This window comes from Acipenser ruthenus, chromosome 45 (genome assembly GCF_902713425.1).
Source record: "Acipenser ruthenus chromosome 45, fAciRut3.2 maternal haplotype, whole genome shotgun sequence".
In the NCBI taxonomy this organism is placed as follows: Eukaryota; Metazoa; Chordata; class Actinopteri; order Acipenseriformes; family Acipenseridae; genus Acipenser; species Acipenser ruthenus.
In genome coordinates, this window is record NC_081233.1 from 9,863,133 (window position 1) to 9,879,480 (window position 16,348).

The 16,348-nt window shown below is 38.8% G+C and overlaps 2 protein-coding genes across 3 annotated transcripts; both read right to left on the bottom strand.

The window, feature by feature from the left end:
* Window positions 1-575: 575 nt before the first annotated feature.
* On the bottom strand, window positions 576-4,068 carry LOC117967006 (homeobox protein Hox-C8-like). 2 transcript variants are annotated; one of them, XM_034914067.2, is made up of 2 exons: window positions 3,355-4,068; window positions 576-1,908 (listed from the first exon to the last, which is right to left on the bottom strand). In XM_034914067.2, the coding sequence occupies exons 1-2, from the start codon at window positions 3,785-3,787 to the stop codon at window positions 1,571-1,573; spliced, it is 771 nt and encodes a 256-aa protein (XP_034769958.1). In that variant the 5' UTR covers window positions 3,788-4,068; the 3' UTR covers window positions 576-1,570. The 2 variants fall into 2 exon arrangements, with proteins under 2 accessions (XP_034769958.1, XP_034769957.1); XM_034914066.2 differs by having other exon boundaries at window positions 576-1,914.
* Window positions 4,069-10,933: 6,865 nt separating this feature from the next.
* On the bottom strand, window positions 10,934-14,623 carry LOC117401122 (homeobox protein Hox-C9a). Its single transcript, XM_034001609.3, has 2 exons — window positions 13,567-14,623; window positions 10,934-11,740 (listed from the first exon to the last, which is right to left on the bottom strand). The coding sequence occupies exons 1-2, from the start codon at window positions 14,141-14,143 to the stop codon at window positions 11,496-11,498; spliced, it is 822 nt and encodes a 273-aa protein (XP_033857500.1). The 5' UTR covers window positions 14,144-14,623; the 3' UTR covers window positions 10,934-11,495.
* Between the last annotated feature and the right edge of the window lie 1,725 nt (window positions 14,624-16,348).

The following is a 16,348-nucleotide window of genomic DNA, read 5'->3' on the forward strand; positions in this document are numbered from 1 at the left end:
TCATCATTTACAAATGCATTCGCCCTGCTAGGAATAATGCACAAAGTAAAGCAGCACTTCTGTCACGGGCTTGAAATGTTTCGTTTTTATTTAACTTTTTTTTTCTGCTACATAAGAAACTCTGTCCTGAAAACAATGTTAAGTGCGTGAAAATAATAAAAGCAACAGCGATAAACTAGGCGACTGCAAGAATGCAATGCAATTAGCATCAGCGATGAGCGAGTCACGTCATGTGTCACGTGGGTTTAAAATAGAAAAAAAGGCGAATAAGACTCGGTCAAAATACGAAGATAAAAACAAGTGTTTAGTTAGGAAACAGAATCGGCCAAATTCTAATCAAAAATAAAACCCCGAGAAACGTGAATCGCTACACGGGGCACAAGCAAACACAACACCAATAGCTTAAAACCTTTATTATTATTATTATTATTATTATTATTATTTATTTATGATCATTATAAGTATTACAATGTACTGAACATTACACACATACAATACAGAGTTACTTGCTGTACTGAACCTTGGTCGTGAACAGCTTGGTACATTCAGGAAGTGAACACTCAAAACTATATATATTTTTTAAAATGTGTTTATTTTTTACTTAAAAACAAGTGAACGAGCATGTAGCAAACAAATACATACCAAGACATAGATAAGAGTATTCTCAGTGCACGTATGTTCTAATCTACACCACAAGCACGATAGAAATTAAACGGTACTGTGAGTGTATCTAGGCAGTTTTAGTTGTCGGGGGGGGGGGGGGGGCACATACAACAATATAATTACATATATTAGGTAGAGACTTTACATTAGTATTAATACAAGCTTGCGTTTAATCCAAAACTTCTAGCAATTCGCTTTCAAGTAACATTAAAAATAGCATTTTAGGGTGTTTCTTTACTGTCAGTTCACTTTTTATAGGTAGTATTTGAAGGATTTAATGCATTTACCTGGAAGGCTGTTCTAAAGACACTGTTCTAACAGTGGAAGTGTAAACTATCATTTCAGTTAAACAGCAGCACGATGGTTTCATTATAATTATTTTAAATGCGGTATCAGAATTTTTTTCCACAGAAACAATAAACTAATACGCCAGTATTTTTTTTCTTCCTAGGTAAAATACCTCAAATGAATTTGCAATCCGGGCATCCTACCCAATATACTGTGTGTGTGTATATAATATAATATAATATAATTTATTGTGTAATCTTTCAAATAGGTAGTACAAGTTGATTATTAAAAACCTAACTATTTTATAGCTTCTCTGATGCCAAAGGCGGTGTGGTTCATTCTAAACCCTAAACACCGAATAAATACAATTTAACATAGCAGGTAGTTTGATACGACAGTAGGAGGATCTGTTCTTTGCGTTATTAATAATGAGATTGTTTCTCGGTGAACCATGTTGTCCCTTTTACTGCGGACGTTGGGGGTGAGGCGTGGACTCGAACGAAAAAAAAGGGCTGACAGTGTCTTCCGCGTGTGAATTTCTCCACTCACTAAAATGAAACGATGGTCGTAAACATCCTTTTATTTAACCATATAACCATAAAACCAGAAAGTCGTAAAATCATTCCTTCCTTTTCTGGTCTTCTTTCTCCTCCGCTTCTTTCTCTTCGGTCTCTTTCCCCTCTCCCTCTCCCTCTCCCTCCCCTTCCTCGTTCCCTTCTTCCTCGGCTTCTTTCTCTTCCTCGTCCCCTCGCTGTCCCGGAAACTTGTCCTTGTTGTTTTCCTTCTTCCATTTCATCCGGCGGTTCTGAAACCAGATCTTGACCTGCCTCTCCGTCAGACCCAGCGCATGGGACACCTCGATCCGGCGCTTGCGTGTCAGGTAAGGGTTGAACAGAAACTCCTTTTCGAGCTCCAGGGTCTGGTATCGGCTGTAAGTTTGTCTTCCACTGCGTCTCCCTGGAGCTTGGAAATAAGGGACATCACATTTACATCATGGAGGCCAGAGTTAGGGAATAGAAATACCGTGTGTGTGTGTGTATATATATATATATATATATATAATTTGCCATTGCAGAAAGAGTCTTAGGAATTGTATACAGCTAATTTGCATGCATCTGTATGTTTATAAATATATTTGTAATGCATGCAAAGATTTGTGTGTGTGTACATGTGTGTATACATAGGATGATTAGAAACGATATGGTGCGTTGGTGTGGTAAACAAAAACATTATGAATGGTTCACGGACACACATCCTCGCACTCTATCGAGAGATTCGGAGCAGGCAACTGAATCGGTGTTTATTGGCATTTTAATAGTGTGTTGTAAAATGTTTTACTACAGGACAAAAAAAATAAATAATGTTGAGCGGGTTTAATTGTTAATGCGGAAATAATGTGCTGAGCACCGGTGTGTATGAGAAAGATTACAGGAAAGTGAATGGCTTTTTTCTGTTAATGAACTTTGTGGCGCTCGGTTTCTTTGATGCAATCTCTCGTATGCTTTGGTAGAAGCCAGCGCGTCAGTTTTTATATACCCTGCAATTAAATGTAACCCTCCTCATTATCCTCAGAATGAAAGCCTATAAATCTTTCGGATTCATATCATCTCGTGTAGCGAGAAAACAAAACAAATGCTGAGAGTCTGTTCGGAGAATGTGTCTCAACCGCCGCTCTAGCGAGAGTTCAGAATCGGGAGTCAGCCGAGCTCTCTCGACTCCTTGTGAACGTTAACACAGCGCTGTGTGGCATTTCAGATAGCCTGCGAAACTGGAAGATGGAAGAATATAAATTTAAAAAACAAAACACCATAATATTGCTACAGCTATTTTGGCATTGGATCCGCTAAAAACGTGAGTGCATGTTTGCATACAAGGACATATAACGATATAAAGCATTGATTACTCTTCCTACCACCATCATCATCATCATCATCATCATCATCATCATCATTGTTTTCTGAAGGTGCTGTCGTGATTTTGAAACGCTAGAAGGTCAATATTGTCTCAATTTTATACCAATTGTGTACCAGCCCCCCCTTACTGTGACTATACTCCCACACACGACTTCATATCATTATTACTGTGTCTGTTTTTACAACGATTTTCTTTTGAACCCTGAAAGCCAGGCTGTATTCAAAAGGCCTCTTCCCAAATACAGTCCAGTTGGAATATTTGATATAGTTGCAAGTACTGTACTAAGACCTTGTACGTTTCTTTTTATTTTAACAGAATGTGTGGGATCGCTCCAAAGGTACACAAGAAGATTCGCCAAATATACGTTTTTAATCTCCTCTTTCCAAAGAAAGACTGTCCAATGAAAAAAAATATTCATTTTAAATGTGCAAACAACCCCACCGCCCTCACCCCCAACATTAAAAAAAAATACAATAAAATCGTTCTAACCGTGTGGTCTCATCCAGGGGAACATGAGACTGGGAGATGAATTTTGGGCTAGGTGGCTTTGCCCCTCGCTGGAGCCTGCGCCGGTGGATTTACAGTCTGGGTAGGGAGCCGTGGTCGCTTCTGTCTGTGAACCGTAAAGCGACTGCCTGGGAAGAGCGTCGTACCCATAGAACTTGGAGGTGTCGCCGTGGCAAGCCAGCGCGCACGGGCTCTGTTGAAAGCCCGAGTTGGAGACGGTGGCAGTTCCGTGGTGGAAGAAGTCTTGGACGTGATGGCTCGGGTGTTGGAAGCCGGGAGGCGCCGCACCTGGACCGTAAACCAGCGCATGGCTCCGGGAGACGCTCTGAGGAAACCTGCAATCGTAGTAAGTTGGTTCCAGCGACTCCCCTCCTTTGTATTTGGAGAACAGAGGATTTACAAAATAAGAACTCATGGTTTTTTTTGCATGAAAGAAAAAGGAGGGGAGACGTTTGCTGCACAAGAGGAACAATCTCTCTCTATACAATTATTTAAAATATGTATTTATTAAAAAAAAACAAAAAACTACTTGCACCGCCACCAGCATCAGAACCGGAAACAGAAATAAATTTCTCTGCCCTCTTTAAAACCACGGCACGCGTTTTCTCTCTCCCCCCTCTCTCTCTCTCCTCCAGTCGCTTTCTCTCTCTCTCTTTCTCTCTCGTGTGTCTTATTCATTCCCTTGTTTCTGCTACCTCAAAGCCAGTCCATGATGATCGAGTGTGTGTGTGTGTGTGTTGCACTGAGGTTCTCTCGCCCTCTCTCTTTCTTTCTCTCTCTCTCTCTCTCTCTCTCTCTCTCTCTCTCTCTCTCTCCCCCTTGCCTGACCTGCTGTCGCCGGTAGGTAGTTCTCTCTCGCTTCCCCCTCCCTCCTTCCGCCTGTACCACGCTCACAGCCGCCTTTCTTAAACCTTAAAGGCCATTTCTCCTTCCAAAAATCCCGGGCATGTGCGAGTCTCTCACACGCTAATTCTACTGCCGAAGAGGAATGAGAAATATCTGGATTTATTTTCCAATGTGGCATAGCCAATTTTAATAAAGAAACGGTGTGTGTGTGTTGGACACATTCTGACTGAACCCTGAAAAGCTACACAAAATAACAAATCGCTTAAACAGATATTAGGAAAGGCGAGCATTAATATTTTACTGGTCAAAAGGGGGGGGCGGGGGGGGTAGCCGGCTCACTTACAAAATCCATTCGCCACAAAAGGTCAGACAGAGATTATTATTATTATTATTATTATTATTATTATTATTAATAATACATACATAAATAAGCCGGTATTTTGTATTATTAAAAGGTAATGTGGAGTAAGGAGGGTCGCTGTTTTCTACCGTTTGATTATGAAACAAAATAAAGACGGGTTTGAATATGCGTTTCGTAATTAACCTTCCCTCACTAGTATCCTGATTTGTGTCCCTCCGCGTCACCCTTCGCATCCCTGCCCGCGAGCTGCATTACTTTTTTTTTTTTAAGGAGGAGGAGAAAATAGTCAAGCGATAACTTTAATAACTGGACCCCCCACCCCCCCCCCCCCCCCCCCCCCTTCCCCCATTGCGATATTAGGGAATGCGAGAGAGAGAGAATGGCAAACTCAGCATTGAAGATAAACTAATGTGCAATAGCATATTCACATTAAAAATGCAGCATTTTGCATTTTCATTCCATTGCAAACGTAAAAAACAAATGACAAAAATTCTAAATTGCTCTTCAATCTTAAACGGCAAAGAACTGCAGAGAATTCTATAAATCTTCTATTAATTACTTGGTTACTGATTAGTGCTTTTTTGCATGACCCATATCATCATAATAATAATAATAATAATAATAATAATAATAATAATATGCAGTATTGCGTTGTTTTAGTATGAGTTGTATTACAGCCTGTTACTTTCAAAGAGTTTCACTGGCATACACAGTGACGCATTGTTTTGGATAGCTGTATAGCTTTATATACGACCTCCATAATGAAGACACCTTCTCACGAGGAAGTGCATTACACGTATCAGGGGGAAACAGATTTAGAGAAATGATTTTCATCTCGGGACTCGATTGCTGAAGTTCAATTCCTTGGTACATTTCCTTTTTTTTCTTTATTTGTTTGATCTTTCGCGAAGTACAAAGCCCGAAGCTCGCTGTAACCCTTTGGGGGAAATATAAAGAGTAATAATAATAATCACTGTGCTGAGGCAGCGATCAGTGTTCAGTTAAAGGCGGCATCGTTTTAATGTAAAGATGTTACGAGATGACATGTATGTGGCTAAGCGCAGCAATCGAATCAAGACTGCTATAAATAATGCAGGGATTAACTGTGAGAGGCGGAAAGATCTGGTGAAAACACACGTCGATATTGAGAGTGCAGTATTCAGAACATATAATCATTCAATAGTGTGGAGGGGGTTAGAAATATATATATATAAATAATGTGAATAAAATGAATATATTATAATATGTTTTAAATTATTAAAATATTTTATTTCGGGACGTTTCGGACAAAAGCCTTTCAGCTGTATGTACGTATGTGTGTGTGTGTGTACGTATGTGTGTGTACGTATGTGTATGTATGTTCCTTAATAGTATTCAAATTATTATACATATATTTTAATAAATAACACGACGTTCGATAACACCTTGTAAAATCTTGAAATGAACGAGCAGTTTGTGGTGTGTGTGTGTGTGTTTAGTTCCTGTACTCTAAACGTCTCGCTTCACGTTGTTTTTTTTTAAATCGAGTTTCTCTCGTTTTACACACCATCATAACACCAAGAAGAGGCACTAAAAATGACGTTTATTGGTCGTGTCAAAGATTCAACCTTTTAAAAAAAAAAAAAAAAATCCGCCGCGTTGCTTTGGTTGCATCTATAAAAAAAAATGTGCAATATCTGTCCATGCTACAATTGAATAATACAAAAAAGTGACCAGTCACAACCTGTGTAAAGCCCTATAATTGGTTTAAATATGTTTGCATTATTAATTGCAATCTCTCGCTCTCTCTGTCTCTCCCTCTGTTTTATTTTTTATGGTGTATTTTGTAAATAAGTTTTGAAAAAAAATGATTTGTAATATTTGTATCCTCCTGCCAAAAAATGTATTTTTTACGTGTATACATTGAGTTTGAAATCGTGTTGATTGTGTGTGCGTGTGCGTGTGCGTGTGCGTGTGTGTGTGTGTGTGTGTGTGTGTTATTACCCATTCTCAATAAAGAGTAATGCACATGTGTATGCTTGTCTGTGTTTTCATTTGAATTATAACTTGCATACTTTTAAATCATTGCTGATCTCCTGCAGGCAATACGATACTGGATTTCATTTCAATGAAAAACAACATCTTAGAATATTCATATTTCAATTCCAGTGTTCGGCGAGGGATTTCTCTATTTATAGTTATTACGATTTTTTTTTTTTTTTTTTTTTAGTTGCCCTACTCTGTGTGTGTGTGTGTGTGTGTGTGTGTGTAATATATATATATATATATATATAATATATATATATATATATATATATATATGGTGTGTATTTAATAATCCCTTTTCGTACTAATCCCTTTTTATTCACTCATAACGTATTGTTTTGTGCGCTATTGTATTGTAATTTCAGTTATTTAATTGTAAACACTCAATACGAATGAACAGACAATCCCCCGACCCAATAGCTTATATACTATATTATTATTATTATTATTATTATTATTATTATTATTATTATTATTATTATTATTATTAAAAACGTTTTATATATATATATATATATATATATATTCAGGGCTACACTGAGATTTAACTCTTTCTGTGTTCCAACAACAGAACGTTGCGTATATGGCTGTGTTTGAAAATTCTATTCTATGACGCGTTTGCCTTGGCTCGTTCTTCTACAGTTTGCTGTCGTTTTGACATCTTCATTTTATCCCAAACGATTAATATCTTACCCTATCTACCTATCTATCTGTATCTATCTCTCTAATCGGCCTATATTTAAAGCAGCACACTACACGTATATGTAAGTCAATAAATGCAATGCATGTAAGTATCTTATGGGTTTTTCACAGTATTAGCTAATGAGTAAAACCATTGTATATAAATTGCAACAGAGTGATAATTTATAACATTTGAAAGCGGTTCATTATCGATTTTCTGGTACTTTTTTTTGGGGGGGGGGGGGGGGGAGTTATTTTTCTCCATGGTGTCTTTTTAGACTCTCCTGCAATTCTGAAAAAGCCATCATAAACCAGAGAACTGGAAAAAAAAAATATTTAATCTTTAGCCAACACCGCCATCTGGTGGCCCCTTCCATCACCGCAGCCTGTTTTATATTCGTTTCTTTTACGATGGTAAACATTGGGAGGAGGGGCTGCAGTCATGTTCATGTGAACATAAAATTAAACAAATCAAATATCTAATAAGCTAATCGTACAAGCAGACACAATAAATCACTAAATACATTGATATCCTATTCAATGCGGTGATTTCGAGTCTGGCTAGTTGTGACAGAACCACATAAATATATCACGTACCTACAAGTATAGTTCACTAGAAAATCCGACTAGATTGAAGCGATCAGACACGGTAGTGTTGGGCTCATCAGACACTTCGAGTGTTTAAAACACGACCTGCTGAATTTTAATTTCGCCCGACACTACAGACTGTTCTTGTTCATTACAACCCTTTAATGGGAAACTTTATGTAACGCAGCGGCTCAAATAACTAGATTACTGTGTGTGTGTGTGTGTGTGTGTGTGTGTGTGTGTATGAATCACCTATCAAATATAAGAAATAAAAAAAGTTCATGAACCAGTACTGAGCATGAATGACCGACAATTTGTAGTTTTAGAATAAATAAGATCAGAAATGTACAATACAGAATAATAAAGGAGAATTATTTGATACAGAGACTCAATACCATGAGATCTGATGGGTTAAATAGAAAGGAATAGTGTATGTGTGTGTGTGTATATGTATATATATATATATATATATATATATATATATATATATATATATATATATATATATAATTTTATTTTCTTTCAAATGTTTAATATATAGATAGATATAGATATAGATAGATATATGAAACATTTGAAAGGAAAAAAAAATGCTGTGAACCAAAAGGTGCAAAATCTAAACGTGGGGAAAAAATACATATCCCCTTCGGTCATGATTTTTTAATTATTACTTTTAAAAAATTTAAATCAATTTACAAGTTCGAGAAGTTTCTCTGGCAAAACTTTGGGACCGAAGGGCACACATACTGCCGCTATTTAGATAAAAGCATACAAACCGCACAGCGCTTAGCGCCCCTTTCAAGTTTACTGGTGTTATCAGCTTGTGTGTCTGTTCGGGTCTGTTTCTTGTAGCGGGCAGACAGACGGACACAGAGAAAGAGAGAGGGGGTAATATCCTCGCCTGAATCCGGGAAGGATGCACCTTCAGTGGGGGTCATAAAGCAATTTCGGCCAGACGTCTAGCCGGACTCGCGGTCCGGTTTTGTTCTCATTCCTGATACACTAGCGTTGGAACAAACACGGCTGTAAAACGCTGCGGAAACGTAGAGCTGAATTGGGCTCTAAAACTTCAGTATCCTGTCCTCCTCATTGTGTCGACTGACAATAAAGCAATTTCATCCCTGCCTCAGGAAGAAGATACTGTGAGATCTCACTCCTTCTCTTTCCACTCCCCCGAGTGAAATACAATCACTCGACCATATTCAAAACCGGAGACGGTGCGAGCCTAAACTATTATAATAATAATAATAATAATAATAATAATAATAATAATATCTCCTGTATCTGATTTTAAGACTCGTCTCGCTTAAACAAAACAATATCTAAATTTGACAAATGAATAAGATTATTTCACGGTATGGATCGCTTGGTGAACAGAGATATGCAAAGTTTCCGTGTCATTATTTGCATGCATTTTTAATGATTATGAAAAATGTAAAAAATGTTACGATGTGCCCTTTTGCGCATGTTAATATCTTCACTCGTGCGTTTGGAAAACACGTGGAATCGTAGACGGTGTGTATATGTATGCTTATAGATATTGGGATTCATGCATTCATGCACAGAGCTGTATACTAATGCATAGGTCTGTATCCGTGTTCACTTGAAGTGCACAGCTCGTATTAATGTCTTCTTGGGTTTGGTTGTATTATTACTGTGTTATTTTGAGGACGCAGTAAATGTATAAATTATTAATTACTGTGTAATTAAACAGAGCTCGTTGCTTAACCTGGCGCATTGATTTTTGCAGTGAGTTAAATAAATGCAGTCGTGTTTAGTTTTCATAGACCTGTGATTTGAAGGGACGATAGTGTGAGCTGTACCCCATTCGCACTCCTGCAACCCGACTGGTTATATATATATATATATATATATATATATATATATATATATATATATGGAAAATTATAATATCTGGATGGAGGGACGCTGGTAAGGATGCACACAGTTACAAACAAACCGAATCAAACATTCAACACGTATTATTTTGCAAAAAACACGATTTCGAATGCCGTAAAGCACTTGAACGTTTTGTTCAATTAAAGATAAAACTCACAGTTTTAAGATTCCTAATTTTGTAATCGACTTAGTAACACACTATACACAAACGCGCGACGAATCCCTGAATCTAAATATGAGCATTTTAATACGCATGCGGTTGGTAAAATACAATTTTAAAAAAATTCGATGTATTGCATGGCCATTTCTGGATTCGCTCTCCTGTTTGTCGTCTTTGGTAGGAGGCCTCTATCATTAGAAACATTCCCTGTAATCTAATTGAATCGTGTTTTTTTCCAAAGCAGATGTCCAATTAATCTAATGAACGTGTTCTATATGTGTTGTGATGCAATAATAACCATGCTGTAGGGTCGACTATACTGTGATTCATTTTCAGGCCGTGCAGAACACAAAATAGTCATAATGATGAAGAGTGTGTGTGTGTGTGTGTGTGTGTGTGTGAGAGAGTGCGAGAGTCTTTCTTGAGCCAGTTTTCAATCCTGCCCGCTCGGAAGTCCCATAAACTTTAGAAAACGCCCTCCACACCAGCCTAATCAATGACAAAGCGAAACTTTGCCCGGAAATGTTCATTAAAAGTGAAATCAAAAGAAACGGAAAATAATGAAGCGGCGTGGCCAGCTGTTTTCAATATCCTCGGGCTCAAACCGAGACACTCAGCCTCCGAGCTATTAAAAAAAAAAAAAAAAAACACGTTTCTGCTACTTTTGCATTGAATAATTTATTTAGAGACTCTTTCCCATACTGTGCGATAGCCTTTGCGTTTGAAACGCGCCTGCCAAGCGTTCCTATAATGAATGAGATTCATTCTCAGCAGCTATGAAATACACACAGGATATTGAAAGTTATCGGTCTGTCTGTCCATCTTCCCGCTCCACAGTACACACAATCTGACACCGCGCCCATATCACTACCCGTACTGTAAGTGTTAAAGTTGAGGTCTCTTGTTAAAGTCATTACTAGTGAACTGACTTCTATCGACTCTCCCTGTGTTCCATTTCACCCCGAATGCGTTTTTAAAGAAAAGACAGTCGAAGGCATGACTCTGGTGACGTCGGGTATATTTAAATAGAGCTACAGTGTACAGCAGGACATCATATTACAAGGTGTAGTGAGAAGAATGGATAAAACACACAAATAAGTACATGAAAAACTATTACCTCACACAAGACATCGACACGTACATATAAACATTCCTGCCATTTTCTCGTGTGTGTGTGTGTTTTGTACAAAATATGCAAGTGCGGAACTTACAAACGTTGGGAAAATAAACTAAGCACAGGACGCTCATAAGTTACAAAGAAAAAAATAATCATTAATTGCAACAACAACAACACTAATAATAATAATAATAATAATAATAATAATAATAATAATAATAATACATTCAAGTACTTTTTTTTTAATTAGATGCAGCTGTTTGATAAGACTGCGGTTCAAATACTGCCCGGTTTGTGTCTGTAAATCTAAACCTCATCGAACCTCGCTTTGCACATTCAAAGTCAAAAAGCATGACAGGTGCACGGTGACAAAAATAAAAAAATAAGAGTGAAATTAAAATATAAGACGATTTTGTCGTCGCTGTTATTTTTGATGGCCGGATACGTCACTGCGCTTTGACGTCATTCTTTTCCTTATTGAGTTTCTTCATTTTCATCCTCCTGTTCTGAAACCATATTTTGACTTGGCGTTCAGTTAGATTCAGAACCCGGGCCATTTCATAGCGCCGGTCCCGTGTGAGGTACATATTGAATAGAAACTCTTTCTCCAGTTCCAGGGTTTGGTATTTGGTGTAGGGGCATCTTTTCTTTCTAGTGGAGCGAGCGTGGATCCAATTCGCCACCGGATTGTCTGTGCAAAATAAAATTTAAGTGAATTAAAAAAAAACCCAATTAGCAGTCTATATGACTTTCCAGTGGTATGATTCAATATGCAAACAGCCAAACACAGTGCACACATCCTCAAAGCAACCGCAACATCTGCAGCATCCTTTTTATAATGTTGCTAACTAAGAATACAAACATAAAGCTCGCTATGTATGTATGTATGTAGGCCATGTATGTATGTATGTAGGCCATGTATATTTATTTTTTCTTGGAAACATAAAACTAATATTTTTGACGAGCAGTGGGATTAAGTATGTATCAATATGACCTATATTGCCTTGGCTCAAATCTAACAATATACTGCATAATATATAGGCCTAATATAATATAATATAATATAATATAAATAGGCTTTCTTCAAACCGCTGTCCTTTCATAGAATTCATCTAGACTCTTTCACCCTCAAGTCCTATAAACACACGTCTGCACTCGGGGTCTTTCCTTAAGTTCAGGAGGAACGCGATATTTGTTTTAGAAAGCTTCTGGTCTACGCTGTTCAGTCTTATTCCAATAATATAAAATCTCCGCCTGAGACTCGTGTAAGTATGACTCACTTAAATGAAGTGCATTCCTGGTTTCTGTGTTGGCGCGTTAGTCTCTTATCCTGAATAGGCGAGGTACAGTCGTTTGGAAATCGCTCCCCCCACTCGCTCGCTTTATAGGCCTATAAACTGACTTGAACGCTCTCTAGTGTGGGGGGATTTGAAGCAAATACTCTTCGGCACAGCTGACGGTGTCCGTGCTGGGCAAGGAAGACGTGGCTTTTATTGCCGCGGTGGTAAAAATTCGTTATAGAAAAAGAAAACACTAGCACATCTATTCGCTCAGCCCCCTTTTTCCACACACATGTGTAAATTTGAGAACCACGTCTCGTATTTATAGAATTTCAACAATTAAAATAGAAGTGCCATTATAATAGCCATTACTATATGAGCTTCTTTAATAATAATAATAATAATAATAATAATAATAATAATAATAATAATAATAATAAATAATAATAACACGTTTTACGTTTGGTTTTGGGGGAGTGCAGATTGCGTTTGTTATTTTATTAAATAGTGTAAACTTACAAAGAATGTGTAAAGCACTATTGAATATAACTTCATTAATCTTGATGCTAAACTATATTACTGTTAGTGGGCACGATTCATTCAGGAGTGCCGTATGCATGCTCTTATTAATCCGTTATAAACTGGACGTGTCATTGCCGCTTACAGTCCGAATCTTCAAAGCTCTTTTTATCAAGCGAGCAATAGGTGGGACCAATATATCAATCTAATACATGCAGGACCATTTTAGTATTATTAATATAGCTACCGTCACAAAAGCCCTTGCCTATATGTGGCTATACCTAAGGGAGGGAGTGAACATGTCTTGTTTTGTGTAACATAAACCGTATTTTAATAAAAGCATTTTCAGCAACTGTCTTTAAAAAAAAAAAAAAAAAAAAAAACAGCCTTATTCATAAAATAACACCCCACCCAAAAAATAGCCAAATGAATAACAGCAGTTCTGTATGGTTAGCTGTCAATGTATCTCCATGTGCTGTAGCCTCTCCCTTTGCTGAAACGAGTTTTAGCATTTTATTTTATAACCTGTTTTTTTTTTTTTTTTTATGAGCATGCATTATGAGCTAGTTCCCCTTTCAGTGTTGCTTGCCTGCCTGCCTGCCTGCCTGCCTCCCTGCCTCAACAGGAATCCGAAATAGCCAAAAGGTAATTTCATTTTATGGAGGTCTGCACGCAATGAATCCTCCCCGGCTGTAAACAGGAATTACTCCGAACTTACTTGGGTCTAATTCTGTCTTGTCCTCTTTGTGTTTGCCGGATACTGTCGCCTCCGATTCCGGGGAAGGAATGTTGATCTGCGGCGTTCTGTCCCTGACGTCTGCTGAGGAGCTGTACAGATAATCCGAGTAGGTTCTCCCGTCCGCGGCGGTGCAGTCCCCGGGTCTCCGCCCGGGAAAAGAGTCAGTCTTAAGCCCGTAATGCCTGCTGTTGGCTGGGAAGCTAGGGAAGGAGACGGCGCCGGAGATAGGCTCCAGCCAGGAGCGCACATACCTGGAATCGGCTCCTATGTGCGGCTGGTGTGTGTAGGGGTGATACACGACCGGAGATTGCGAATGCACGGGGCCCCAGGACGAGGTAAACACGGTGGGTTTGGGCGCAAAGCTGCAGGAGGGAAAGTCGGTACACTCCGGGACCAAACCGGCTGTCCGGGGACCCCCAGTGTGAGCTCCGGTAGCTGCGGCGAATCTTGATGTCAGCGCCTCTTCGCTTTCGTGGCTAATCAAAGAATCTACGTAATAGTTGCTTATGGGACCTGTGGTCGACATGGTGTGGTTTGCCGTCTCTTTTACATTCATCAGATTATTGTATGGACGGGTGTATGTGTACTTTTTTTTTTGTATCTGCTCACAGAACAATCAAGGCAGGTAATTATTTCTGCGGGCTCCCCGGCACACTATTGGCTGGCCGACACCCACGTGGTTTATATTTACCCCCCAAACTACAATGTGTATTAATGCGCGGGACCCTTTCTTGGCACACTCGGCAAGCCATCTTCCCTTTAAGTGGATATCATGTTGGGACGAGTATTTCTATGTAGATCATATTAAAGGTGGTGCAAAGGTGTTGGTTTTATTAGAGATTTTCTTCGCTTGCAGTGTGTTGCACAGCACGGGGACCGAGGTAGGGATCAGGCTGTGCAGGCAGATCAGGCACTATTTTTTTAAACACAGTTCATCCGTCTGTTTTCTTGATCTCCATAGCGTGATAGAGTGACACGGGCGAATGGCAATATTACATTCAAAAACAACAAGCAGAACGTAGCTAGGTTTCCAGTGCGGTTTCACACACACACACACACACACACACACACACACGCGGAGAGAGGAGGAGGAGGAGGGGGGGGGGTGTATGGTAACAGCCAAAAGATATAATATCTATCCTTTGACGGAATGTAAAAAGGATAGTATTTAATTGCAAATCTCAAGTGGATTAATGAGACTGAGGGAGTGAGCAGACTTGAAATAAAACTACACGCCTGTACAAACAAACATTCACTGGTAGGGAATACCCCTGGAAAGAAAAACAGTGTCACGGAAAGGGAGAGTCTGTGCTTGAAAACCTGCCCACTTCCGAGGGCCGTATGCAGCCGGCAACTGGACGCGCTTGCTTTTATGCCCTTCAATAAATTTTTACGAGTACCATTTGATTGTTCATAAACGTGTCGTTAATAAAAACGGCCGCAGAGTTACTAGTATAGCATAAAACCCAGTAGTTCTACTTGCTAAGAAACACTGTCGTGTGGAAAGCGCGGCTTTTTCTGTATGTGAAAGGAGAGTAAAAGTTGTTTTCATTAACGTTACGTTACTTGCGTGGTTTTTATATAGGGGTTGAATACAACACGGGGCTTTGCTTGTGTTGTCTTAATGGGGGAATGCAAAGATACACAAATAGACAGTATTATGGGAGAGTCGAGACACACAGGACACGCACCACGGGTTTCTATAAAGGCAAAATTATTTGTCTTTTTTTTAATTATTAATTTTATTTTTACACTCTTACGCCTATTTTCTAAACACAAACAAAGCGATTTAGTCACTCGTCTGGGTTTAAAAATTATATGCGTCCTGAACACTGTTCTATCTATCTATCTATCTATCTATCTATCTAATACAATTATTCTATACGGTTCATTTAATGCCACAATATTAATACAGCTACTGCTGCTGCAGCTGCTACTACCACGACCATAATCATACAAATATCAATAATATTATGAATAAATAAATTAATTGCAGGCCAAACATTAAACACGGAGATCTGGGCGATTCTACTCTTGCTATCTATGGTTTCAGCGCATCGGTAGCTGCAGTGAATACTTGAAACAATTCTTCAAGCTTTTAACATGAATTAAACCATTAACATATTTGGAACAACAACATTTAAAAACGCTGAATTATTTCCACAGCATTGCAACGTTTTCCAAAGTTTCCAGCCTGTTTGGTTTCCTGGTGGTCCGATTTTGTTTGTTTGTTTGTTTTGTTTTAAGTGTTCAGCCGTGGTCTGGTGAGAGGAATTCATTTAGTTTTTGGATTCGTTTTTGGATTAAAATCTCCTAGCCCCGGACTCGATTTGCTGTCGCTCTCAAAGCCGGTCTTCCTACACGCACGGTTATCATATCCACTCAAAGCCCCTCAAAGCTTTGCCGAGGTCCAGGCTTAAATATGTCAATCAAGCTGGGGTCATACTTAATTAATTATAATTATAAGTATTAAAAAATACAAAATCTTCTTTGAGTTTAAAAGAGGGAAAGAGGGAAAGTGGTTCTGCCCCCCCGGACAGCATGGCGGCTTCTGGACAATGGGAAAGATTTTGTCAACACAAATGACTGGCAGCACTCCCCGCGGTAAACTGGAAGGATTTCAAGACTTCTGTACCCATCCCGTAGATTATTCTGGCATTAGTATTGGTACCGAAATGCGTATACTGTGTGTTGAGTGTACAGACGCGGCTCCCTGAACACGTTCCGTTTGTCTCTGTTTTTTTTTATTCAGTCTTTTTCT